This window comes from Grosmannia clavigera, assembly GCF_000143105.1.
Source record: "Grosmannia clavigera kw1407 unplaced genomic scaffold GCSC_156, whole genome shotgun sequence".
Classification (NCBI taxonomy): Eukaryota; Fungi; Ascomycota; class Sordariomycetes; order Ophiostomatales; family Ophiostomataceae; genus Leptographium; species Leptographium clavigerum.
The window spans coordinates 1150211-1174335 of NW_014040784.1; the positions used below are offsets into that span (position 1 = coordinate 1150211).

The window sequence follows — 24125 nt, forward strand, 5'->3', positions numbered from 1 at the left end:
GGGGGAAAGGAGGGGGGGTGGATGGAAAAGAGGACCTTTATTGCAGGCTCATCAAGAAGGAAGGACGAGGAAGCGGGACAAGAAAAAAATAGAAAGGAGGCGGGGGGGGATTGACCCCGAGCTTGATGGACTGATTGTCGTTGGAGTGGACACGATGTTGAGATAATTCGATCTGTACACTTCTGTGGTGCGAGTGGATTTTGGTCGCCTGCGCGTCAGCTTCCTCTTTGGGCCATAGATGCCACGCTAGCAGTGCCAGCTGTTGCCACACGGCAGGGGCTTTTGGGCGGACAGCGCTGCTCCGACGAGTCATACGGGATGAGTAATCTTGAAGCCTATAACCACCAATATCTTATCGTACATTCAGCTATGGACATACTGTAATAGCAACTTCAAACGACTGTCCGGCGACGACAACCTGCACACGCCGGCCATGTCAAGAACACAGCTCGCGCGGCTGATCGACCTTCCCGACGATGCCCTGCAGCAGGTGCTCGACTACTCGCTGACGCTGTCCAAGGCCGATGCCGTCGACCATTTCAAGAACCTGCTTGGCGACTCACCCGCAGCTGTTGCCTTTATTGCCGACTTCAACGGCCGCCGACATGACCCGGCAGGCCCGTCAGCAGCAGCGACAGCAGCCAAGGATGTCTCTCCAGCCGCGACTGCGTCCCGCAGCAGCGAGATCAACGCCGTACCGAAGCCCCGCCGCGGGCCCAAGAAGAAGAAGGCCCCCCTGCACACGCCACCACCGCGACAGGTGGCCCAGCTGGCGCCGCATCCCGGCTCGGCCTACAGTAAAAAGGATGTGGAGGACGACTACATGGTGAGCCGGTCCGGAGCTGTGCAGGCCGGTGCAAGCACGACACCGCCTCAACAGCAACAGCAGCAGCAGCGGAAACCGCCGTCGGCAGCGGGGTCCATGATCCAGGATGCGCTGCAGCCCAAGGCCAAGGGCAGCAAGGCAGTCACGACAAGCAGCCGGACAAACAGCAAAACGCAGCCGGCAGCCAGGATCACGATCACGGGCGGCACGGCGATGCAGGGGGCATCGACGGCGCTGGCGGATTTTGACGCGGCGATCCGGGCGCTGGAGATCAGCACGAACCCGACGCTGGCCAGCGGTGGCAGCGACGGCGTGCAGGACGTGGCGACGCGACGGTGCCACTGCGTGGCGACGCGACACCCGCTGCAGACGGCGGCGCCCAACTGCCTGCACTGTGGCAAGGTGATCTGCCTCAAGGAGGGGCTGGGGCCGTGTACGTTCTGCGGACAGCCGCTGCTGGCAGCCGACGAGGTGCAGGCGATGATCCGGGAGCTGCGCGAGCAGCGCGGACGCGAGAAGATGGCGGCCGACAAGGCAGCACACCGACGGCCAGACGTGGCCGGTGCTGCGAAGCCGTATGCGCGGCCGACGATGATTGCCGGCTCGGTCAAGTGGGGTGGTGACGATGCCGAATTTGTCAGCTTGGCCGAGGCCCAGACCCAGGCGCGAGCCCACCGTGACCGCCTGCTGGCCTTCCAGGCCGAGAACGCCCAGCGGACGACGGTGCGCGACGAGGCCGCCGACTTTGACGTCGGCGAGGCCATGGCGCTGGCTGCGGCCGGCGGCAGCGGTGCCGGTGCCGCTGCCCAGAACCTGTGGGCCACGCCCGAAGAACGTGCCCGTGCCCTGCGACGTCAGCAGAAGCTGTTGCGCGAGATGGAGTGGAACGCCCGGCCCGAGTACGAGAAGCGTCGCCAAGTCCTCAGCATCGACCTCGCCGGCCGCAAGGTTTTCAAGAAGACCGTCGCCGCCGAACGGCCGCCCTCATCGCTGAGCGAAGACGGCACCGACAGCGACGGCGATGATGGCCTGGGTCTCGGAGGCTTTGATGCTGGCACTGGTGCTGATGCTTCTGGCGATGGCGCTGGCGCGGGTGGCACCTTTAGCAAGAACCCGCTGCTCGGTCGGCTGATCAGACCGGTGTATAAACCCCACAAGCAGAAGAAGGAAAAGGCCAAAGGCAAGGGCAAAGGCAGGGCCGACGAAGAAGCGGACGACGACGACGATGAGTCTGCGGCGCCTCTGCCCGGCCGGAAGGACGACCCCGAGGCAGCGTCACGGTGGCAGCGAGTCCAGGACGATCTGAACGATAACGAGGCCGTCATCCTCGACGGCGGCATCTATGGCACCGGAGGAACCGACGAGCCTGGACGGGGATGAGTGTTGGACGTGCTTACTAATCGATCGAAACGCTACGAGTCCTGTTCGCTGCTGCTGCCCTCGGTCACAACTTCCTCATCTGTACGTAGTTATCCAGGAGAGGACGGGCTATTTGCAAGCGCTGGAACTACAGAGTATAGAACCTTATACCCTTCCTCTCTACCGCTGCATGCTGTACGCATCCAACTCTCCAGCAGGATTGCCTAGACTATTGCGGCTAGTTCCGCAACCTCAACCGCCTCGTCGGTGCCAACGTCACCAACAACCCTCCCTCTAGCAAACTTTGAGCGATCCACATATGTGAATTAGCCGCTTGGTGGCTTCGTGCTTGCGGAGCGGATTTCAGTTCCGTATGCAATCTCCCTCGGACTAGTTGCTACCTGGTTTGGGTAAACAATGCGCTGGGCAAGTTTATTCAGGATCGGCAGATGCAAGCCTGCGCGTTTTGGGCCTTTTCTGATTTTCCTTTCCTATCGAGCAAACAACACAACACGCTTTTGACGGCTAGACTTGAACTCTACGCGTATGAGAGGCGGTGGCAATACCGGTGGCGCCCTTGAGTCTCGAGCGACAGTGATACTGATGCTAGCGAGCTCTGCACGAACATTCGACTTGGCAAGGCTGACCCGGAGGGATTTCCCTACCAGACGTCGCACATTTGCTTTCCTCCCTGCTTTCGTTGAACCACAATTTCATCACGCGGTTGCCTCATATTGGCCCTTTTCCTTTTTTCATTGTGATGGACAAATAGGTCTGTCCGCATCCCGCTATATGCATGCTAGTCATGATGTCTGCAGCTGTTTGAGACTACTCGGAGATCCATGTGTGGGCCAGGTAGCGTTTTTGGATGGGTTGTTGTGGGCACAAGTTTCAAAGAACTAGCCGAAGGAGGAAATACTATTGCATTGTCCATGCTGCTCGTAGTTGCGTCTAATGGCCAACCCGGCCAAGCGAAAATGAGAAAAGTACCCTCCCTGAGCCCGACGAACGGCCCGCACAGAGATCCGGGGAGCCAAGTAAAAACATGCGAGTCACGAGCATCCCAGAGCGCTACGCATAACCGTACGCATGCTAGCGGTGGCGGAGATGCACCGGCTGCGGTCTGGCCACCAGGTTAACGGCGATGAGCGTGATTTGATGTGCAGAGCAAATGCTATGCTGAGCAAAAATGGCTAGCCGCTCGCCAGCACAAAGGTCGTGTTATGGGCTGTGGTGGGGGAGCTGGCAAGGTGAACGACAAAAGAACGTCTAGACCGTGCTGAGCGTTCCCAAATGCGTGTTTGGCTGAAAATTGCGTGCTGTGCAGCCCGGGAAATCGTATGAGCCTGTTCGACATCGGCTCCGCTGGCGCGCTCACGTGTGCCAGCAGCTGCCTGCATCGCCCCACGTCTGCACAGAGAAAAGAGTGTCCTGGCGGTATGCCTAGCCAGACGCAGCGATGGGATGCAAATGGAGATGGAGCGGGCCAAAAGGCCATACAGGACACACAGCATTTCCGAGAAAAGGAGAGAGGACCATGCGAGAAAGGACATGGGCTGTCTGCATCTCGGCCACCAGCGCTAACGGTGGCCACGAGGAGAGAATGTGGAAAAATAAAAAAAAGGGGGGGGCCTGCCGGGAACTCTGCAGTTGGCCGGAAGGGGGCGGCCGTCTGGGCAAAACAAAAGAACAAAAGTCAGCAGTGACGAGCGGGGTGTGTTCGGACTGTCTGTATCCAGGGAGGACGGCGGCGAGGAATGGGACGGGCGAAGTTAAGTGAAACGGCTGAGGCAGGTTGAAGCATGAGGAATGAAGCATGAGGGATGAAGCAGGACAGAGACCAGAAGCAACAGCGGCCAGGGAAGGCGCACGCCGTCCACTCACAGCCGGCGGAAAGAGCGACGGACGGCGACGTGAGCCTGGACCGTGGCGTCTGCCCAGAGCCTAGACCGCCCGCTAATGCAACAAGCTGCCGACGGAGTTAATGGGGCGCGTGGCAAGCAGGGATGTCTCCAGTGGTCGTTCGATATGAATGTGTACGAGTACAGGCGTAGTACTAGAACCAGTCCGTCGGATCTGCCTGCGGCATCTAGACGCCCGCCCACCAGCTCTGTCAGGCTGGCAAGCCTTGCATCATGTCCTCCCAGCCGAGGAGAGGGCTATCTGGCCGCCGGGAGTTGCTGATGGCCGGTGATCCAGACACGAGGGAATCGAGACAAGTTCAAGAGCACTTCTCCATGCGTGCCTCTGCCAACGAGACCCTCTTCTATCTCCTGGAGAGTTGAAATAGACGTCATCCCCACTGTACGTGTTGACAAGCCTCTGTTCCTGGCTTTCCTCTCTTTGTCTGACTTTTGTCTTCTGTTCGTCTGTTTGTTTATAAAATACCCGTTCTTCCCTCTCGACACATGGCCTCGTTTCGAACCCTGCTGCCTGCGGCTGGCGCACACCGTCCGGAAGACTCTCCGGACGACGGGCCGCCTTCCATGCATCCCCATCGGCCGCTCCTCAAGCGCATCCGCAGCGTGCCACAGGCCTGCCAGATGTGCCGGCAGATGAAGGCCAAGGTGCGTATCTGTGCGGTCCGGCTCTCCCGGTCGCCAAGCTCTCCCCGCTGACATCCGGCAGTGCGATGGTGGCAGGCCTCGCTGCGGCAACTGCATCGACCGTGACCGGCCGTGTGGCTACGAGGGCGAGGCCGGCCAGTCGCGCCAGGCGGCCATGCGGTCGAGGCTTGCGGCCTACGAGAACGTCTTTGCATCGTTGCGCCAGGCCTCACAGGCCGACTCCGAGCGGCTGTTGTGCCGTCTGCGCGTCCTGGACGATCCCGTTGCGATGCTGCGCGAGACCGGCGGCTCGACCACGGTGCCGTCTTCGGCCTCATCTCCCAGGGTTGCTACGGCTTCGACTCTCGCAGCGGCTGCCGTACTGTCATCTCCTATAGCTGCCTCGGCCACCGGCTCTGTCTCCGACTCGGGCGACGAGCTGAGCGCCAGTCCTCCCAAGAAACCCGCCCAGATGTCCCCCTCCGGCCTTCACAGCACCATCCTCGTCGAGCTCGCCATGCCTGGGGCTGCCGTCACGGCCAAGGCGCTCTCCGAGTTCTACAAACACGGCGGAAAGCTGCAGCACGTCTTCGCCGAAGACGAGGCCGGCCGGCTCTACGCCATGCTCTTCGGCTCCCCTGCACCGGTGTCGACCTCGGACAATAACCGGAGCATCGCCACAGCCTGCGTTGCCTCGATCGTTGCTGTCGGCATGCAAACCTCGCCCGACCTGTTCACCCCCGATCAGGCCCGGACAGCCTACAATCTGGCCAAGCACTACTTTGAGCTCGTCATGGAAGCGGCCCCGTTCACCGCTATCAAACTCGCCACCATGCTGGCCATCTTCAACCTCATGGCGCAGAACACGGTAGCACTCATGTGGATAGGCGTCGGCTTGAAGCTGTGCCGCACACATGGCCTTTTCCATAAGACGCCTATCGATCCGATAATAGCATTGGACGAGTGGGTGAAGCTGCGAAGGTCCTGGCGAATACTTGTTTGCCTGTCGTGGTAAGAACGCCTGAACCGCTCACACCTGCTGTTTTCGTCCTCGCTAATAGGATGACTAAGCTGGCTATCCTTCACCATAGGTTCGATATCCGGACAGGAGGTTGAGTTTGAGAGAGTCAATGTGCGTGCCGGCTCGATGAGCCCCTTTGTATATGCGGTGCGGTGTATTGCTGACCGGATGACAGCCGTCGGCGATGGAGTTCGAGGCAGTGCCGAGTATCGAAGAAGGTAAGACCACAAGACCACTCTTCCGACTACACGACCGGACACGATCTGACCAGTTCATCTACAGCCATCGAGGCGGAGTCTGCCAAGATTGCCGTGCTCACCGTCGAGATCTTGCGGGTGCACTTTGCGTTCAAGGAGATCACCGTGCTGTCGTTCGAGTCGGTCCTGCGAGACCTGCAGAGCTGGCACAACAAGCTGCCCTTCCAACTGTACCTGGCGAACCTGAACGACAGTCTCTTGTCGCCCGAGACGCAGCGCGAGGCCTCGCGTCTCCACCTGATGCACCTGGGCGCCATCGTTCTGGTGTACCGCCGCATGGCGTCGCAGTTCAGCTGCATAGAAAACACCCAGGCGAGCCGCCAGATCCTCGTCCAGGGCCTCGACGGCATACCTGACAGCCTTCTGCGGCAGGGCATCGCAGCAGCACGCACGACGGCCCGCATCCTGTCCCATCTCGTCGACAGTCAGCGCATTCCGAGACGGTGTTGGGTTGTCATGTGCGTGTCCGCTTCTTTTTCTTCTGTCTTCTGGCACCACACTGCTGACACCGGCCACGCCTCCACAGAATCCAGGCATACACGTGCTGTATCGTGATTCTCCACGTTGTCGCGCAGCGGCAGCTGCATCGATGCCACCCCGACACGTGGGAGGGCGATCTGCAGCTGGCCCGCGTGTGCCTCCAGGTGCTCAACTACAGCGGTGCCGTGGACGACGTGGCGAAGGAGTTCCACGGGAAGCTGCATCCCGTCTTCGTGGATCTGTCCAGGGACCAGTGGTCGCGCGGCTACGGCATGGCCGGCAGTGAGACAGGCTCGGCCGAGCGCGGCCATGTCGGCTTCGAGAGCGTGTCGTTGCTCCTGACTGCTCCTCTCACTACAGACCCCGGGCACCTCGGTACATCCCTCGACTTGATGGCCATGTTGGGCCGACCATTCCGCAGCCTCTGGGCCATGAACGCACTGTCAGATGACGGCCGGCCGGCCAGAAGACCGAACCTAGAACTCCCGCAGCTTTCGGGTATGGACTGGTCGAGGGAGCTGCGGTGAGGTGTGGTGGCTTGCGGTTGTTTTTGTTTTTGTCTTTGGATTTTCTCTTCATTTTCTCATTTTCTCATTCAAATATCCGTTCTTCCTTTCTTTCTTCTTCCCAGCATATAATTCCCAGCTTGCTGCTTTCTCCATACATAAAACGCGATCATGAGCACGCCGTTAGAAACGAGCACAATACAACTAGAATCCAGCGTTTGGCCATGAGAACATCAGAGGCGCAGCTATGGCAACCTAAAATGCGGGGCCACCCTTATGGCCTGCCCCTCACTAAAAACTAGGGCGGCTCTCCTATTAGCGGTTGCCTTGAAACACAGAACACAGCCTCAGCCGTCGTTGCTCTCAGGCCAACTCCATCCGGCCCGTTGTCCCAGGTGTTTGAGCGCGACGACAGCCTGCATCCCCGACCTGCTCCAACCAGAAATCGCCTGCAGACTGTTGTGTTTGTGCTTGGTCGGCAATTCGCACTATCCGTCTACGCGAAAAAGACCAAAGAGAGAAGACAGAAAAGGGAGCAGAGAAAAAAGAAAAAAGAAAAAGAAAAGGAGCAATCATCCAGAGTGCCTGTCTCGCCATGTCTGGACGCGAGGAGGTGCACGAGGCAAGCCGGCCACCCCGACGTTCTCGCCCGTGTGTGTCGGTCGATCCCGTGCTAACCGGCGTCTGCAGGGCGCGTCTGTGCAGGAGCAGCTGGTCGAGGCCTGCCGGCGCAACAACACCGACCTGCTGTCGGAGGTCTTGGAGGGCCGGTCGGAAGACGAGATCGCCCGGCTGCTGAACGAGACCACAACGGTGATGGGGAATCACCTGTACCACGAGGCAGCGGCGGCAGGAAACTGTAAGGCTGATCCGGGGATCTGTCCGTTGCGTCTGTCCCTAACCTTCTCACGCTCCCAGACGAGATCATCGACATGCTCCTCGACCAGCCCGGCTTCGAGTGCGATCCTCTGTCCCGCCGCGAAAAGGACACGCCCCTGCACACGGTCGTGCGCTGGTCCAACAAGGAGCCGCCGGCCCAGCAGCCGTTCGCCCAGGCGCTCGTCGAGATGATGCTCGAGGCTGGGTCTAACCCGCGGCTGAAGAACGGCGCCGGCCTGACGGCCACCCAGCTGGTCGACCCGCGCTACCCGGGCCTGCGGCAGGTCATCCAGCGCCACGAGTACGCGCAGCTCAACGCCGGCGACTTTGTTGAGGCCGACGCGCCCAAAGCCAAGAAGAACAAAACCTCGGCACCTTCGGCACCTTCGGCACCTTCGGCAGCCAAGAACGACGACGACGACGCCGACTTTAGCGGCAGCGACGAGGGCGAGCGCGCCGAGTGGGAACGCAATCACAAGGCCCAGCGAGCCCGGACCTGAGGGACGGGTGGGCGGATGGGCGGATGGGCGAGAGAGAGAGAGAGAGAGCACTTGGGCAGAGTACTGAATGTGGATATAAATTTCCTGGCGCCAAAAACACCGTAATAAATCCGAAACCTGCAACATAAAAGGGCCCAAAGCGAAGCCGCAGGATTTGTCTACTGTATAGAAACCTGCCTATCCATTGTTCCTCCTGTTCTTGTCTTCCCGTCCTTTGCCAAATGTCTCCTGTCTCGTCTCCGTCTCGTCTCCTGACTCTCTGTCCATCCAGCCATACTTGCCTCAAACGGTCGCCTCCTTGCCGTTGAAGCGAGCGGTTATATCGTCCAGCACGCCGGCAGCAGCCGCAAAGAAACCCAGGTACGACTTGCTGGGCGCCAGGACGCGGCTGAGATACTCAGGATGGAACTGCACGCCCACAAAGAAGGGGTGGCTGCGCAGCTCGATGACCTCGATGCGCTCGCCCTTCTCGTCCTTGCCGACAAAGACGAGGTCCTTGGGCGCTTCCAGCCGCTCAAACATGTCGGGCGAGACCTCATAGCGGTGGCGATGGCGCTCCTCAATCTCGGCCGCGTCGCCGTAGAGCGCCCGGAAGCGAGACCAGCCGGCCGTGTCGGGCTGGAAGACACAGCGCCGCTTGCCCAGACGCATGGTCCCGCCCAGCTTCGTCCGGTCGACCTCAGGCATGTACACGATCACCGGGCTCTCGCAGCCCGGGTGCAGCTCCTCGCTGCCGGCTCCAGCAATACCGCACACGTTGCGCGCATACTCCACAATGGCCAGCTGCATGCCCAGGCACACGCCCAGGAAAGGCACGTTCTTGGTGCGCGCCCATGTCGTCGCCTTGATCATGCCCTCGGTGCCGCGCACGCCAAAGCCGCCTGGTACCAGGATGCCGTCCGCCGTGCACACCGCGTGCCACGCCTTGTGGAACTCGGCCGGCGATGCCTCCAGTGCTGCGTCCTCCAGATTCGACGCGTCCACCCACACCAGGTTGAGCTTCTTCTTGCAGTACATCGCCGCGTGCTCCAGCGACTTGCCCACGCTGATGTATGCGTCCTCCAGCGTCGTGTACTTGCCCACCAGCACAATCGTCACCGTGTCCACGCTGCTGTCCTGTCCGCGCGTCAGTTCCACCCACCGCTGCCACATCTTCTCGCCGCGCACCACCAGCTCCGGCGCCCGTGGCACGGCCTCCAGCTCCAGCAGCCCGCTGATGCTCTCGCGGAACTTTTGGTTGCGCAGCAGCAGCGGCACGTGGTACGTCGTCGACACGTTGTGCACCGTCAGCACCTGCTTCGTCTCCACCTGGCACATGTTGGCAATCTTCTGAATCACCGAGTCCTCCAGCGGACGCTCACAGCGGCACGCAATCTGCCGTCTGGTCAGCCGCGAGCCTCACCACAAACAACACAGCACTGCACAGCATGAAACTCACAATATCCGGGTTCAAACCCGCACTGCGCACGTCCCCAACCGCTCTCTGCGTCGGCTTCGTCTTTTGCTCGCCATGAGGCCCTGGCCTGGTCCTGTTAGTGGCTGCACAACCTACCCGATCAAGGAACGCAACAACACCACACTCACGGGATCACAGGCACGTAGGACACGTGGATCTGCAGAAAGTTGCCTTTGCCCGCTCGTCGCTGAAACTGGCTCATGGCGTGGATGAACGGCGCGCTCTCGATGTCGCCCACCGTGCCGCCCAGCTCAATCACGCACACGTCCGGCTGCGCGCCCGACTCGTCCACCGGCACCTTGGCCACACGCTCAATCCAGTCTTGAATTGCGTTTGTCAAGTGGGGCACCACCTGCACCGTTTTGCCCAGGTAGTCGCCGCGACGCTCACGCTCGATCACCTGCTGGTAGATCTTGCCCGTCGTCAGGTTGTGGTCGCGCGTCAGCGTCGTCAGCAGGTACCGCTCGTAGTGCCCAATGTCCAGGTCCATCTCGCCGCCGTCATCCGTCACGTACACCTCGCCGTGTTCCGTCGGCGCCATCGTGCCCGCATCAATGTTCATGTACGGGTCGATCTTGATGCTCGTCACCGTCAGGCCCATCGACTTGAGCAGCAGGCCCGTGCTGGACGCAATGATGCCCTTGCCCACACCCGAGATCACTCCTGCACGCGGGGGAGAGCCAGAGAGTCAGAGAGGCCCTTCATGTCTGTGAGGGAACTCGATTTTTCTTCTGATTTTTCTTACCTCCCGAAACCAGCACGTATTTCATCTTGCCGGTAGCTTGATTTCTGCAATGTCTAAAAGAGCTCCGTGAAATGATTTTGCTGGCCTGCACCTCTCACACGCTTCTGTTGTATCTGACGGGGTGCAACAAGAGCGTGGAGAGGGGGGGGGAGAAAAAAGAGGAAAGGAAAGGCTCGAAAAAATCCATACCGGAAAAAGTACTATAAAAAAAATTTAGACGCGCCCTGGAGGGACTGCACGCTAACCCCGATAGGTTGGAATGCACCTGCCTTGACATGTTAAGAGTCATTACATCTCTATCACACGTGCTAGCGTCTTTGTAGATCTGGCGGGGTTAGAACAAAGGCACTGAGCGTTGATAACCACTTGAGATGCTTCTATATCATGCATATAAAACGGTGCCCCAGGCGATAGACATTACAACACAATGCACGCCAAATCGCCTCCTCAAAATGGGAGACACTCGCTTCGATCTCCCCTCCCCGATATCTTCCCGTTGTCCTTTTTGGTCGTATTAAGGGCGCGAGCAAGCAGATGTGTGTTCTCCTCAGCTTCTTTTTCAACTTCTCTTGTTCGATTCTGTCGCTCGTCCCTAAACATATATTATATATCACGTTTCTCACTGCCCGGCGTCTGGGCGAAGAAATCCTCGGAACAGGTATCAAAGAAAATTAAAGAAAAAGACGAGGAACAGAACAAGACACAGGTAACGCATAACGCATAACGCGGTACAATCACCGGAAGCGAGAACGGCAACGACCCATGACCTCCCCTTGGCACACCAGCTCGGCACTGAATTCGGAGCCGTCCAGCGTCAGATAAATGTCGAAATACACCCGATAGAACGTTCCTTGTGGCGTGTCCATACGCTCAAAGTCCTTCTCGAGATTCTTCCGCGACAGGTCGGACGTGAGCGTGACGACTTCCTTGATTCCTGCAGCGACGGTCAGCGAGAACTGGGATGAAACTGTAGTGGAACTGCTTTGAAACGTACTGGGATCCTTTGTGTACTCGGGACACACATCCTCGTCACAGGCATACAGAATGTCCTCGTACATGAGCGTAGCACCTGGCGCGACCTGGCGGAAAAACGAAACCTTGACCGGCTCGCCAATCTTGACCTTCTGCCCCTTCTGGACAAATATTTGCCGCGTAAACTTGCAGCGGTCCTTGCCGTCGAGCGACGGCACGCGGTAGGCCTCTGGGTGGTAGCCCTCCTTGAAGGGCTGCAGCGTGGCCATGAGATAGTGGCGACGGGCCACACGCTGGGTAACAACCCGCTCGGTGATACCAGCCGTTACGGCACCCTTGACAATGGCAGCAACGGAGTCCATGGGCCGGACGACCTTGGACTGGAACTGTGGTGGCACGTGCAGCTTGATCTGCTGGAACAGAAACTCCGAGGCTCCGAAACCACCGACGACCAGAATGTTCTGGAGTGTCCGGTTCTGGGCCTGGATGGCGATGATCTGGTTGCGGACAAGCTCGAGAATGCGATTAACAACGGGCTCAAAGCATTGCAGAATCTCTTCGTTGGTAAAGGTCATGTAGCCCTCCTCGATGCCGGCCTCGGGGAACTCGGCCTCGATGCCGACATCGACAGCCCATTTCTGGCCGTTGTTGCGGAAGTCCGCTTTAATGCGGTTCTCGAAGTCCATGATGCACTTGGCGTAGACACGGCCGGCCATCTTGGACCCATCGGGCAGCTTCATCTTGCGGATCTTGGTGCGCAAAATGTTGCTGAAGTTCCGGTTCAGCGCTGTGGAGCCGCACGAGTCGCCGGAACCAGCCGTGCACTCGGCGACAGTAAAGGGGTTTTCCTCTTCCACCTCGTAGGCGATCAGATCGACGGTGCCACCACCGCAATCGACGATCAGTACAGCGTCGTGAACCTTGAGGTTCAGCAGGCCCGTCTTGGAACAGAAGAGGGCAGCAGCCTCGGGTTCGCTGACCAGGGTCAGACGGTTGTCGTTCTCGTCACGCAGGAAGCCGGCCTGGATCGCAGCAGCACGGGTGGCAGCCTTGCCGGCGTCGTTCCAGATGGCAGGAACGGTGAGGTATTAGCGAATGTTGCGCTCCTCACGGTTGAACACCTCGCCGAGCGTCTTTTGCAAGGCAGAACGCATGGCCTGACGCAGCTTGAAGAGGTAGTCGGCGGCGACGTCGATCTCCGACTTTCCAGGAGGCAAGGGCGGCAGGTTGATGGGGTCGATGTACGTATTTCCAGACAGCATCAGCTGCAGCTTGAACCATTCCACCTTCTGCACGCCAGCCTTGGGATAGCCAGTCGGGGCGAGGGCATCGGCAATATCGGGGCCCCAGCCAACAACTTTCTGATACTGGTCATAGTAGAGCACCGTGGGGATCTTCTGTTTCGTGTATGAACCAGCACCGGGCCATTCTGTGATGATGTCTTCTTTTGCCTCGTTATTCGTGGCGAACGCAAATGCAACACCAGAAAAGGTGGTTCCCTGTCGCCTGTCAGCGGGTGGCGACGCATGGAAAAAAAGAAAGAAGCAAAATTAGAGGCGTAGCAACGTACAAAATCGATACCAACGATCAGCTGTGCTTTACTCCGGCTGCTTCCCTCAACCTCGGCCGCAGGACGTCCGTAGATGCCCTGTATAGGCTGCTGGGCCTGCTGAGGTGCGCCGTAGCCAGCAGGGGCGCCGGTGTATCCAGGCGGTCCACCCATGGATTGTGGAGTACCGCCCGGAAGCTGCATCGGCGGTGGGTAGCCGGAGACGGGAGCGCCAGTGTTGATGGGAGGCGGGCCACCGACCATCTGGCTTGGTGGCGCACGAGGAGCGCCTGGACTTGCACGACCGAGAGGGTTCTGGACACCGGGTTGGGGATATCCAGAATTGTAGCTGGGCGGACGAACGCCCGGTATGTTATGATTCATGGTGGATGGCGGCTGTTGTTGTTGTTGCTGTTGTAACTGGGGAGGAGGCGACGTTTGGTTGGGCACCTGGATGCCTAGAGGCGCGGCACCAAAGGATTGAGGGGGAGGAGAGCTTGACGAGATAGGAATCTGGGTCGGAGATGGAAAAGGAGGAAGAGGCGCCTGTGCTCCTTGAGGTTGAGGAGTGTGCGAAGGGGGCGGCGCCTGAGTCTGAGCGTGTTGAGGTTGCTGCTGTTGTGTTTGCGGCTGAAAAGGAGGGGGAGTGGGATGGGGTGAGAACTGTCGTGAAATCTGGGGAGGCGGTGGGTTGGAAGCGTAGGTAGCCTGTTGTGGTGGAAAGTTGCCTGGTATACTGGTGGTGGACTTGCGCTTTCCAAAACCAAGGGCTTTGAATCTCGAGTTCAACGAACTCATATGGAAGACCCGGAGGGGGGGAAGAGGGGAGAAGTGTGAAAGACAGAAGAAAGAGGGGGGGACGAGGAGAAAAAGGGAAAAAGAAAAGAAACAGGCGGAACGAGCCAAGAGGCCAAGACGGTGCCGGGAGGAGGAGGAGGGGGAAGGGGGGGGGGGGGGGCGTGGTTGTGGATATCGAAAGACGTTCTTAAGAGAGCAAATGTTCGGAACGGACAGAAGAAAGGGAATGGAACAATGGATAGGGAGTATTTATTAGGGGGGGGGGGGGGAGGTAGAAACGGTGAAGAAGGGAGGTAGTGTTATTTTCCCTCCTTGTTGGTGAGAAATTAGGACGGCAGGAGCGGCTGGCGCCTCAGACTCCTTTTTTCGACGAGTTTAGTGTGCAAAGCTGGCCAGATACGAGACGAGTAATACGAGCAGTGCATTAACGGACGAGAAGGGAGAGGATTGGAAGGATTTAGGAAGACTGCAAGGACCGCGAGGACTGGCGAGGACTATTCGTAGGACTGGGACTAGCTATGGTGCTCGTAGGAACAGGAGGAGTGCGCGTTGCCGACAAGGGTGGTGTGAGATGAGGGGTTTTAGCGGGGTCGACTGGGAGCGTAAGCTGGACTGCTGTGCTGGCTGATCGTGGCTGGCTGCCTTTCGTTGGGTGCAGGCAAGGCTGAGTGCTGGAGAGGCCCTATAAGATTGGTGCTGCGGCCACGCAATTCCAGAGATTGTGGTGATTCCTATGTCAAAACGGAGGGCTCTGTAATAATCAGGCCGACGGCGGAACGGCAAAACGGCGAAACGGCTTTTAGCCCTACAAGGACTCATCGTCCACTTCCGTACTCCGTACTCCGTACTGGGCTGTTCATATCGTGTTGGGCAAGCTGGCGCACCGTTTCGACACACGCTAGGGGGCTCAGCCGCTCCTTGGACGGGAGAGGGGGAAACGTTACGACGCTTTGCCAGCTTAGCGGTAAGATATACTGGATTGTGTAGGACTTTTGGTGGTGGGCCGTAGGACTTTTTGACTGCATCCTTCTGACGGTCGGACGGTCGGTTCTCATTGGTCGGCTGCACGCTCGTCGGCTCTGACGGCTGCCTGCAACGCTGTGCCTCTGGAAAGCTGCGCACACTGGTGACAGTAGTCGCACATGCGAGCCGAGTATCGTGAGGCCGGAATACTCGGGCTGCCGGTCTGGAATGACTGGGCCAACGCTGCTCAGCCACGCCGTCTTCCTCCCAAGCCACATTCCCCCTCTCTTTCTAGGAGATCAGAATTTAGCGCCTGTCAGATATTCATCTAAAACCTGCTCAGCCTCGATCTGCCACACTGCACAGCCGACCTGCTCGTTCATACGAGTACTCGTAGTCGATGGATCTGGGACCGGACCAGACCGGTTGCGGCTATCCAGGGGAAATATGCCATTTCCGGCCGCCACATTCAGCCCTGTTTTGGATCTGCATAATATTGGATGACATACCCTTTGCTTCGATGAGGCTACATAGTACGAGGACGAGTAAGGTACGCGCTCGTACGGCGTAGTCTGTATGCATGGCGAATAGCTCCGCCTGCCGCCACGGAGGCTTTCCGTCACAGTAGAACGATACTCGGCGCCGGACTTTGCTAGCCTCTCTGGCTGTTTATGCCGCCCCGGAATGCTGCAGCTGGACGAAAGCGTCGATACATGCTCGGACTCGTAGTGCCGTGTACGGCCTCACATCCCGCTCCTGGAGCCGGGAGCCCAATCGGGCGACTGGCGCTCGCTCGAGAAATCGTCAAAGCGTCGACTTCCGTGTACGTATTTTCCTGCAGCTTCTGGCCCCTCACAAGGGCACTCCATACTTCGCAGGAAGGCGGAAATTGGCGATGCGAAGCAAAAGCAAGGTAAAACTAGCACAAGATAAATACACATGCTACGACGTACGGAGAACTCGTACTTCTTCGTCATCGCTCGACCGGGGTCCCAACTGGGGTCTCCAGCTTGAAGGGCGATTTGCTCGCCCAAAGCGATCACGGGGACCCAAAGCCGGGGCCTTTTCCTCTCTCCACCGCTCATAGCTCCCCTATTACTCCGACATCACTCCGCCATTTTAACCTGACGAGCCTCGGCTTGCGTCGTCTTTCGTCTTTCGTCTTTCGTCTCATGTCCTCTTGCTCTCCCAGATCACACAACTTGCCGTTTCCAGTCGTCATCGCGGCTGCTCGTCATCCCTTCGGCTCTTCGCGCGACCGATCCGGGCTCGGGGTTGTCTTACCGCCTTTCAACATTCCGGCTTCCTGCAAGCAGCACCAGCACCAGCAGCACCAGCAGCACCAGCAGCACCAGCAGCACCAGCAGCACCAGCACCAGCACCAAAACCAAGAAACCAGGATTCTGCCTTCCCCTCTGCTCCCCTCTACTCCTCTCTGCTCCCCCTTTCCGTCCCCGGTTTCGCTCCCGGCTCTGCGCATATCTCGTCTCTTTCTGTGTTGTGCTAGCATTTTCCCCCGGTCGCACGGCTCTTTCGGCAGACGCTCCGTCGGCTCGGCCTCTCTTCGCTCTTTCTACGGGTACAAATACGCTCTACGGAGTAATTATCGTCACCGGCCCACCTCGCGACCGCGCTGATTTGCCAATTGGGGGTGCCTGTCTACCTATGCGCGAATACGGCTCACCACGCCATTGCTCCGCTGCTGTCTCACGATAGAGAGGCAAGCCCAACCGCCATCACACGCCACGGCGCACCTGCCTCTTCTGCGCGTCCTGCGGGGCACCACTGTAAAAACCAGCGGTAGCGCCTGCGAATCAGCACTGAAGGCTAACAAACGACGAGCACACAGAGTCCATAGTACAGCAGCCACAGGGTTTCGCCGCAGCTCTACTCTCCCACCGGAGAGCGAGACAACGCAAGCAGGTCTCAGACGAGAAGCAATCCTGTCGCCGCAAACAGAAAGGGGCACCTCGTGGCGCCCCGCAATTCCCCCAAACCACGCTTTGAAAACAGCAGCGCGGTATGATATGCAGAAATCGCGCAGCAGTCGCCGAAGCCAGTCGGCCCGGAAGCTGCCCACTGTCGTCACCATCGTATTGTTTGGGCTTGTGCTGGTGAGTTTGGAACCAAGCTAGTTGCGCGCGCCTGTCACTTAATCATCGCACCGCCTGCCTATACGGACCCTGGTCCCGTCGTGGCTTCATTCTCATTCGTTCCTGCCCGGTCTTGTGTCCCGTGGGGGGGGTCTGAACCCCGCAATATTCTTCCCCGTCGGCCTCTTGGCTCTTTCCATTATCTCACTCATGCTGTTCTGTCCGGCCATCATCATAAAGGCCGTTCTTTTCGGCCTTTCCTCCCTGCTCCCCTTCTTCCTCTTCATTCGCGACTCACCTGTCCTCTGACCTATAAAACCCCGACAGATTCTTCGGCCGCAGCTTTGGAACGCCAAGCTCTCCCATTCCCCGTTTCCCCATCCAGCTTTTTCACCCCCCGCCGAAGACTTAGCCCCAGTTTGCGATAACCGTCCTTTTCCCACGGATTCCCCAGTTTCTGTCCCACTTGCGATGGCCCTTGCGCAAGAGACAAAGAGCATTGTTGCTCGGTTTGAGTATTCCGACGATGCTATCAACGCTGGCGTCAAGGAATTTATCGTCCAGATGAGTATGTATTGTTCATTTTCGTTCCGCCTTCTTGCACCTCCACTTCTACTTTTTTTCTTTGACCCCTGCTAATCTACCCAGCCGAGGGTCTGGAAGCACATGGCAGCTCATTGAGTCAAATTCCAACCTACGTCACCGCAGTACCCAATGGAACAGAAAAGGGCCTGTACCTCGCGGTCGATCTGGGCGGCACCAACCTTCGGGTCTGCTCCGTCCGGCTGAATGGAGACAATTCGTTCAACCTCACGTACAGCAAGGCAGCCATCCCAAAGTCTTTGATGGTCGCCAAGACGGCCAAGGAGCTCTTTGCCTTCATCGCCCAGCGCATTGACGAGTTTCTCAAGGAGAACCACTCCGACCACTACGAGAGCCACGTCCGCCGCCGGCAGACAATGAGCACACCCGAGGGCTACCGGGACGAGAACATCTTCCGTCTAGGCTTCACCTTCAGCTTTCCCGTCCGCCAGGTGGGCATTAACAAGGGCTTCCTGATCCGCTGGACGAAGGGCTTCGACATTCCCGATGCCGTCGGCAAGGACGTGTGCGCCTTGCTCCAGACCGAAATTGACGCGCTGCGCCTGCCCGTCAAGGTGGCTGCCCTGGTCAATGACACCGTCGGCACGCTGATGGCTCGTTCGTACACTTCGCCAGGCAAGGCTGGCACCTTGCTGGGGGCCATTTTTGGCACCGGCACCAATGGCGCGTACGTGGAGAAGGTCGACAATATTAAGAAGACGCTCGAGGGAGAGTACGACACGTCTACGGGCGAGATGGTGATCAACACCGAGTGGGGCTCATTCGATAACCAGCTGCACGTACTTCCCAGCACGCCGTACGACATTCAGCTCGACAAGGAGAGCGTCAACCCGGGCATCCAGATGTTTGAGAAGCGGGTTTCAGGCATGTTTTTGGGCGAGATCGTGCGCCTGACGCTGGTGTCGATGCTGCAAAATAAAAACGTGGCGTTGTTTCGCGACGAGAACTCGAGCCAGAACGACTGGAAGTCGACCACAAGCCTCGGGCCAGAGTCAGGCATATTTCAGAAGTGGGGCCTCGACAGCGCTATCATGTCTGTGGCCGCGCTCGACAACACGTCCGATCTCGGGACGCTGCGACAGGAGCTGGAGAGCCAGCTTGAGATCTACTCCCCCTCGCTGGAGGACGCACAGGCTTTCAAGGCCATTGCCAACGCGGTAGGGCGGAGAGCGGCTCGGTTGTCGGCGGTGCCGCTTGCGGGCGTCATATTGCAGTCGGGCAACCTCACGGACCCAGCGCGGGCGGGCGAGCCGATTGACATTGGCGTGGACGGCAGCCTGGTCGAGCACTACCCAGAGTTCCGGGACATGATCCTGGAGGCGCTGGAGGCGGTTGAGGGCATCGGTAAGGAGGGCGCACAGCGCATCCGCATTGGCATCGCCAAGGACGGCTCCGGCGTCGGAGCCGCGTTGATTGCTCTGGTCGCGGCCGGCATGGAGCAGAGCCAGACGACAGACGTGCTGCAACAAATGCGCAAGGATGCGGCGACCAACGGCAACAGTCACCACCTGGTGGCGGTGATGGAGGCCGATCAAGAATGAGGGTCAGCCCCTGAAGGCTGGCGGCTGATTTTGTATTGATTTACTTCGTACGGATGTTTATGTTTGGCATGAGCTACGGTGTATTATGGCAAAACGGGGGGTTTTATGATTGTTTGCGAGGCCGTTTTGCCTCACGGATTTTATAGCACCCATTTCGAGGCAAAGCCTCTCTAGAAAATAAACAATGTCTTTGTGTGTTTGTGGTATTGAGATCTGTCTTGAAAATGGCGATCCCGTTATTGTAACGTATAATCTCTTAATATTCATGGCTGTCATGGTCGCCAAGTGTCCTGCTACTGGCCAAACATGGCGGCAGGATAGGCGCGGTCTCGCTTCTTCCGCGCGGCGGAGCTGCTGCGTGAGCTGGACGTCGGGCGACCGACGGGGGGCTGGTCGTCTTCTCCCACGCTGGAAGAGGGAAGGTTCAGACGGGAGGTTTTGCGCGAGACGGTGCGCGACGAGGCAGCCGAAGCAGAAGCAGACGGGACGGCCATCATGTCGGCCGGCAAGTCGTTCCACTCCATGTTCGGGCGGGTGTTCTGGAAGGAGAGAGAAGAGGTAGGGGCTGGTCTTGGAAGAGCAGTTGTTGCTGATGTCGACAGGTCAGCAGGCAGCGGCAGGTCTCGGCGCATGATCCAAGCGGTGCTGGGACGTAGGGCAAAATAGTAGTTCTCGATGGGAGCGGAGCCGTGGCGGGCGAAGCCGCGAGCCTCGTACCAGCGCAGCACGTCAGCGCTCTCAGTCCAGGTGTGGGCGTAGAGGGCGCGAACGGGCGGCAGCCGGCCGGTAGCGTTGAGGGCGGTGGCGGTGGCAGCGAGGCTATCGAGGGCAGCAGCAGCGAGGCCTCGGCCGCGATGAGGGGAGAGGAGGGCGAGTGACTGGACGTAGATGACGAGGGAGTCGGGGTTGGGCTGGTCTTGGTTTTCGTCTAGATCAAATGGCCACGGCTCCAATCGGCAGACGATGCCGCCAACGACCTTTTCACCGTCAAGGATGACGCGGTTGAAAAGCGAGGCCACACGCGTGCAGTCGGCCACCGGTCGGTAGAAGGTGTCGGGATAGCGGACAGACAGCAGGATGGCATTGACGCTGACGAGGTCGGGGATGTGGCTGTCGCGGGGCGCAACGATGCGGACGGAAGCGGACGACGAGGAGACCGAAGTTGGGAGCGGAAACACGAGCTCGTCGCCGGAAACGGTGGCGCCAGACGTTGTCAGAATCTCGGTGAAGAGCTCGGCCGTGATGGGCGGCAAGTCGAGCTTGGGGTCGACGCTGCCGCCCGACCGCGCGGTCATGCCGGCCGGAGGCAGCGGACGAAGCAGACCATTGCCGGTCGGCGGAGGGACAAACTTGGCCTGCGGTGGTGGAGGTGGTGGTGGGGGAAGAGACGCTGCAGCGATGGGGCGTGTCGAGGTCGATGACGGCAGGGCGGAAGAGGCGGAAGAGGCGGAAGAGGCGGAAGAGGTGGAGGATTGAAAGAAGGAAAGAATGGAGCGTTGGGCGGCTGGCATGATGGATTGAGGGATGCGAGATGAGAGGAGAGAGAGGAGAGTCAAAGAGGAGAAAAGCCAATTTAAAGAAAAATTGAAGAGAAGGCGTGAGAAGCGTTGAGTTGGTCGAGAAGAGTCGAGAGAAAGGAGAAAGAGAAGCTAGAGAAGACGAAACGATAGTTGAGGTGGCAAGCTGATTAGCCAAGAGAGGGAAAGAGCAGAGAAAGAGGAGCCAGAAGAGAACAGAGAGAAGCAGGCAAGAGCTCGTAAAGAAAGTACAACACGACAGCAAGAGCCCCGAGGACGCGAACAGAGGTGCTGCAAAGTGCGACCAGAAAGGCGCGTCCTGAACACGTCGGAATGCAGGAGCCGCTCAAACCCAACAGGCGCTAAGGTGCGCCTGATCAGGCCGGCAGCCAACCAGCAACGTCCCAATGCGGCATCTACTTTCACAGTGCGAGCATCCGGCCACCGTGTTGGTCATCGCTGCCACCCTTTGCGTATCTTACGTCGTTCAATAGAATGGGAACAGTGACAGAATATGCAATGTTCCGTGTAATATGTATGTTCATAGTCTCGTCCGGTATGGAGACAGTGCTGAGGTAGGTAACGAAGAAGAAAAAAGGGGGAAAGGGAGAAAGGGAAAAAGGGAAAGGGAAAGAAAGGGAAGAGGGAAGAGAAAAGAGAGAAAAAGAGAGGGAGAAGAAGAAAACGAGGAAGCAAGCACGCAAGCACGCAAAAAAAGGACCATGACCATCTCCATTCCCAGTTGACGCCTCTTCTCCGACTAGTCCGTCCTCGCCAATCTACCGTCCAGACCGCCTTAGGATGCAGGAAACGCAACACACGTGGGAACCCACAGGACAGGAAGAAAACAAACAGACGCCGACATACGACTGCTACGTCCGCGGCGACGACATTGTCCCGGACGACTCCGACTCGACGTCCAACTCGTGTACCTTCCCGCTCTTTGATGCCGGCGGCGACGGCGGCGGCTTGTTGACCAGCTTGACCTTCTTGACGCCCGGCACCGGAATCGGCACCTTGGTCGTCTTCTTGGGCGGCGTAGACGACACCGACCCTGTCGCCATAGAGATCTGCTTTTTCTTTTTCATACCGCCGTGGCTGTTGTGGCTGCTGCCGTTGCTGCCGGCTGTCGCTGCCGTCACCGCCTTGAAGTTTATGCTGCTGCGGGCGTCGTCGTCGTCGTCGTCGTCGTCGTCATCGTCATCGTCGTCGTAGTCGTCGCCGCCGTGGTCGTGCTCGTTGTTGTTGTTGATGTTGTTGTTGTTGTCGTCGTCGTCATCCATCCCATAGTCGTCGTCGCCGCCCATCTTGCGCTCAAAACTGAGAGCTGAGCTCGGCTTCAGCTTCTTCTTCTTCGTCGGCCCGCCACTTCCCGCTCTCTTTATATTGAGCTTTTTTAGCATCGCCGTCGAGAGGCCCTGGCTGGACTGGCTGGATGGTGTCGTCGCCCCGTTCGTCGCCCCTCCACTGCCACCACCGCTGCCGCCTGCCGACGACTTGAGCTTCTTCTTGGGCTTACTGCTGTGGCTACCGTGGCCATGGCCGTTCGCACTCCCGTTCCTGTGCCCGCCCGCGTCCGAGTCGTCGTCACCCTCGTCAAAGTCGTCCGCGTCCCGTTTCCGCGGGCTTGTCGCCTGCGAGCTTGGCAGCGGCGTCCCCTTCTGGCTGTTGGGTGGCGTGTGGTCGTGCAGCGCCCCGCCCCCCGCACTGCCGCTGATCTTCGCCGCTGCCGCCCGGCTGGCATTGCGGCCGCTGTTGCCGATGCACGACCCCATGTGGTTGTTCAGCCGCGACACCAGGATGCACCGCTTGCACTTGCTGCACGTCGCCGATGGGAATGACAGCACGTTGGGCGGCCGCTGCTCGCTCGATACCCCGCCCGCTCCGTTGGGCGTCTCGATGCCTGTGGTCGCCGCGTGGATCGCCGCCGACACCTTCTTGTCAAAGTCCTTCTTCTTCTTGCCGCGCCCCGGCCCCGGCGCCACCCACATCTGTCCGTATATGTCGCAACCCGGCTTGTCAATGTACGGATGCTTCTTGCAGTACGTCACCGCCGGGTCCGGTTTCCGTGCGCCCTTGCCATCTACCGGGTAGAGCAGCCGCGGCAGGTGACAGCGCGGGCAGAGAATGTCGTGTGTCGTCTTGAGCGGATTGATCCGGAGGCTGACCTGTCCGTTTTCGTACTGGGCCGAGTCCGTCTCGTAGTGACCGCCTGCCCGGGACTCGCCCGTGGCGCCTGCCAGGTCCTGTGCCGCCTCAGCCGCCATCGTCTCCACCCGGATGGCCGCCGTGGCTGCCCGGGCCTGCTTCTCGTCCCGGTGCGTCTTCATCAGGAGGTCGTGCACGACGTTGTACAGCAGGTCGTCGAGAACCGCGCTGGCCTATTCTTGTTAGGGTGAACGGGGGGGCAGCCCCGGAGGAGATAGACGCACCAACTTATCCATGCTGTTGGCATCGCCGGGAGCATAGATCACCCCGGCCTTGCCCGTGCTCTTTTGAGACATGGCGACCTCGAAAACAGCCTGTGTGCTGTCCAACTGTCCCGCCCAGCCGTTATCGGGCAGCGGCCACTGCGAGGCAGACGGGGGGCTCTATGGAGCAAAGTATACCACCATGCGCGAGACGATGGGCCGAACGTGGGGTGGAGGCACCGTCAGGGGCTGACAGCTGGTGCTTTGTAATAGCTGCAAGCTTGTGCTATATAGGCTCCCGGCCGAGAAAGGACATGGAGCGAAGCTCAAAAACGAGCGAAAATTAGAATTAGGGCAAAGAAAAAACACAGAGCATTAGGCGAACACCATCGGTACAGCTGCTGGTCGTTCGCCGGGCCGAGAGGGTGGACGTTGGCTGTTCTTGCCGGTCTCCTGTTCGTCGATGCGCCTTCGCTGCCAATCTGCTGAAGCTGTCAGTGTCTGGCAACATGGCCCATCGGTCAGAACAGCGAGCTGCTGCCTACCTGCTCGGTATCCGGGGCAGACAGCCAGGTCGTCAGAGAGCTCAGGGTAGGGCGAGGGCGTTCGGCACGCAAGGCTCCAAATGGCAGGCGAGATACAATGCAATCGGACGACTCTCACTTTTTTGGTTCTGGGGGTGCGTTCCTGTGCCGAATGGAGCACTCGCTGGAGGAAAGGAGTTGGCAGACAGGGCGGCTGTTCGGTGGTTGCGCTAGCCGTGTAATTTTTTTAGGTTCGTCGTAGGGCAGTTCCGGTGCTGTATGTCGTACACTTGCACTGCCAATTAGCGCCTGCCCCCCCTGGGCAGTTTCCGAAATACGTCGTATCGAAAAAGGGAGGGTGGCAAAATAGTGAAACAAAATGATTACATAGCACGGTACTTTAGAGATAGTGTCACGTGAATCGAGCCAGACAGGGCTCTGTATTATTTGAGACAAATGAAATACGAACAGCTTTCTAGCCTGTAAGACTCCTGTTGAGAGGCACTGCCAGAGGTTGGCCTACGTTTTATGCGGACATGTCATTAAGAGCCGCCTACGCAAGATCTGGTGACAGGATTT

General features: G+C 58.8%; 7 protein-coding genes across 7 annotated transcripts; 3 read left to right on the forward strand and 4 right to left on the reverse strand.

Annotated features, from left to right (window-relative positions):
- Positions 1 to 433: 433 nt before the first annotated feature.
- CMQ_2459 (c2hc5 finger protein) lies at positions 434 to 2206 on the forward strand (the record flags this gene model as incomplete). Its single annotated transcript, XM_014316417.1, has 1 exon — positions 434 to 2206. One exon carries the CDS (start codon positions 434 to 436, stop codon positions 2204 to 2206), a length of 1773 nt encoding a protein of 590 aa, XP_014171892.1.
- A 2387-nt stretch (positions 2207 to 4593) lies between these two features.
- Positions 4594 to 8374, forward strand: CMQ_2442 (ankyrin repeat protein; the record flags this gene model as incomplete). The annotated part of the gene is made up of 8 exons (XM_014316400.1): positions 4594 to 4752; positions 4814 to 5742; positions 5803 to 5863; positions 5928 to 5970; positions 6035 to 6467; positions 6536 to 6987; positions 7576 to 7854; positions 7914 to 8374. The coding sequence occupies 8 exons, from the start codon at positions 4594 to 4596 to the stop codon at positions 8372 to 8374; spliced, it is 2817 nt and encodes a 938-aa protein (XP_014171875.1).
- A 282-nt stretch (positions 8375 to 8656) lies between these two features.
- On the reverse strand, positions 8657 to 10600 carry CMQ_2092 (ctp synthase; the record flags this gene model as incomplete). Its single annotated transcript, XM_014316050.1, has 4 exons — positions 8657 to 9748; positions 9813 to 9897; positions 9959 to 10493; positions 10576 to 10600. 4 exons carry the CDS (start codon positions 10598 to 10600, stop codon positions 8657 to 8659), a joined length of 1737 nt encoding a protein of 578 aa, XP_014171525.1.
- A 709-nt stretch (positions 10601 to 11309) lies between these two features.
- Positions 11310 to 13894, reverse strand: CMQ_2433 (hsp70 family protein; the record flags this gene model as incomplete). The annotated part of the gene is made up of 4 exons (XM_014316391.1): positions 11310 to 11509; positions 11570 to 12596; positions 12669 to 13046; positions 13118 to 13894. The coding sequence occupies 4 exons, from the start codon at positions 13892 to 13894 to the stop codon at positions 11310 to 11312; spliced, it is 2382 nt and encodes a 793-aa protein (XP_014171866.1).
- A 3527-nt stretch (positions 13895 to 17421) lies between these two features.
- Positions 17422 to 19094, forward strand: CMQ_2383 (glucokinase; the record flags this gene model as incomplete). The annotated part of the gene is made up of 2 exons (XM_014316341.1): positions 17422 to 17518; positions 17599 to 19094. 2 exons carry the CDS (start codon positions 17422 to 17424, stop codon positions 19092 to 19094), a joined length of 1593 nt encoding a protein of 530 aa, XP_014171816.1.
- A 293-nt stretch (positions 19095 to 19387) lies between these two features.
- CMQ_2341 (gcn5-related n-acetyltransferase) lies at positions 19388 to 20605 on the reverse strand (the record flags this gene model as incomplete). Its single annotated transcript, XM_014316299.1, has 1 exon — positions 19388 to 20605. One exon carries the CDS (start codon positions 20603 to 20605, stop codon positions 19388 to 19390), a length of 1218 nt encoding a protein of 405 aa, XP_014171774.1.
- Positions 20606 to 21483: 878 nt separating this feature from the next.
- Positions 21484 to 23115, reverse strand: CMQ_2381 (transcriptional activator; the record flags this gene model as incomplete). The annotated part of the gene is made up of 3 exons (XM_014316339.1): positions 21484 to 21665; positions 21933 to 22992; positions 23044 to 23115. The coding sequence occupies 3 exons, from the start codon at positions 23113 to 23115 to the stop codon at positions 21484 to 21486; spliced, it is 1314 nt and encodes a 437-aa protein (XP_014171814.1).
- Positions 23116 to 24125: the final 1010 nt, after the last annotated feature.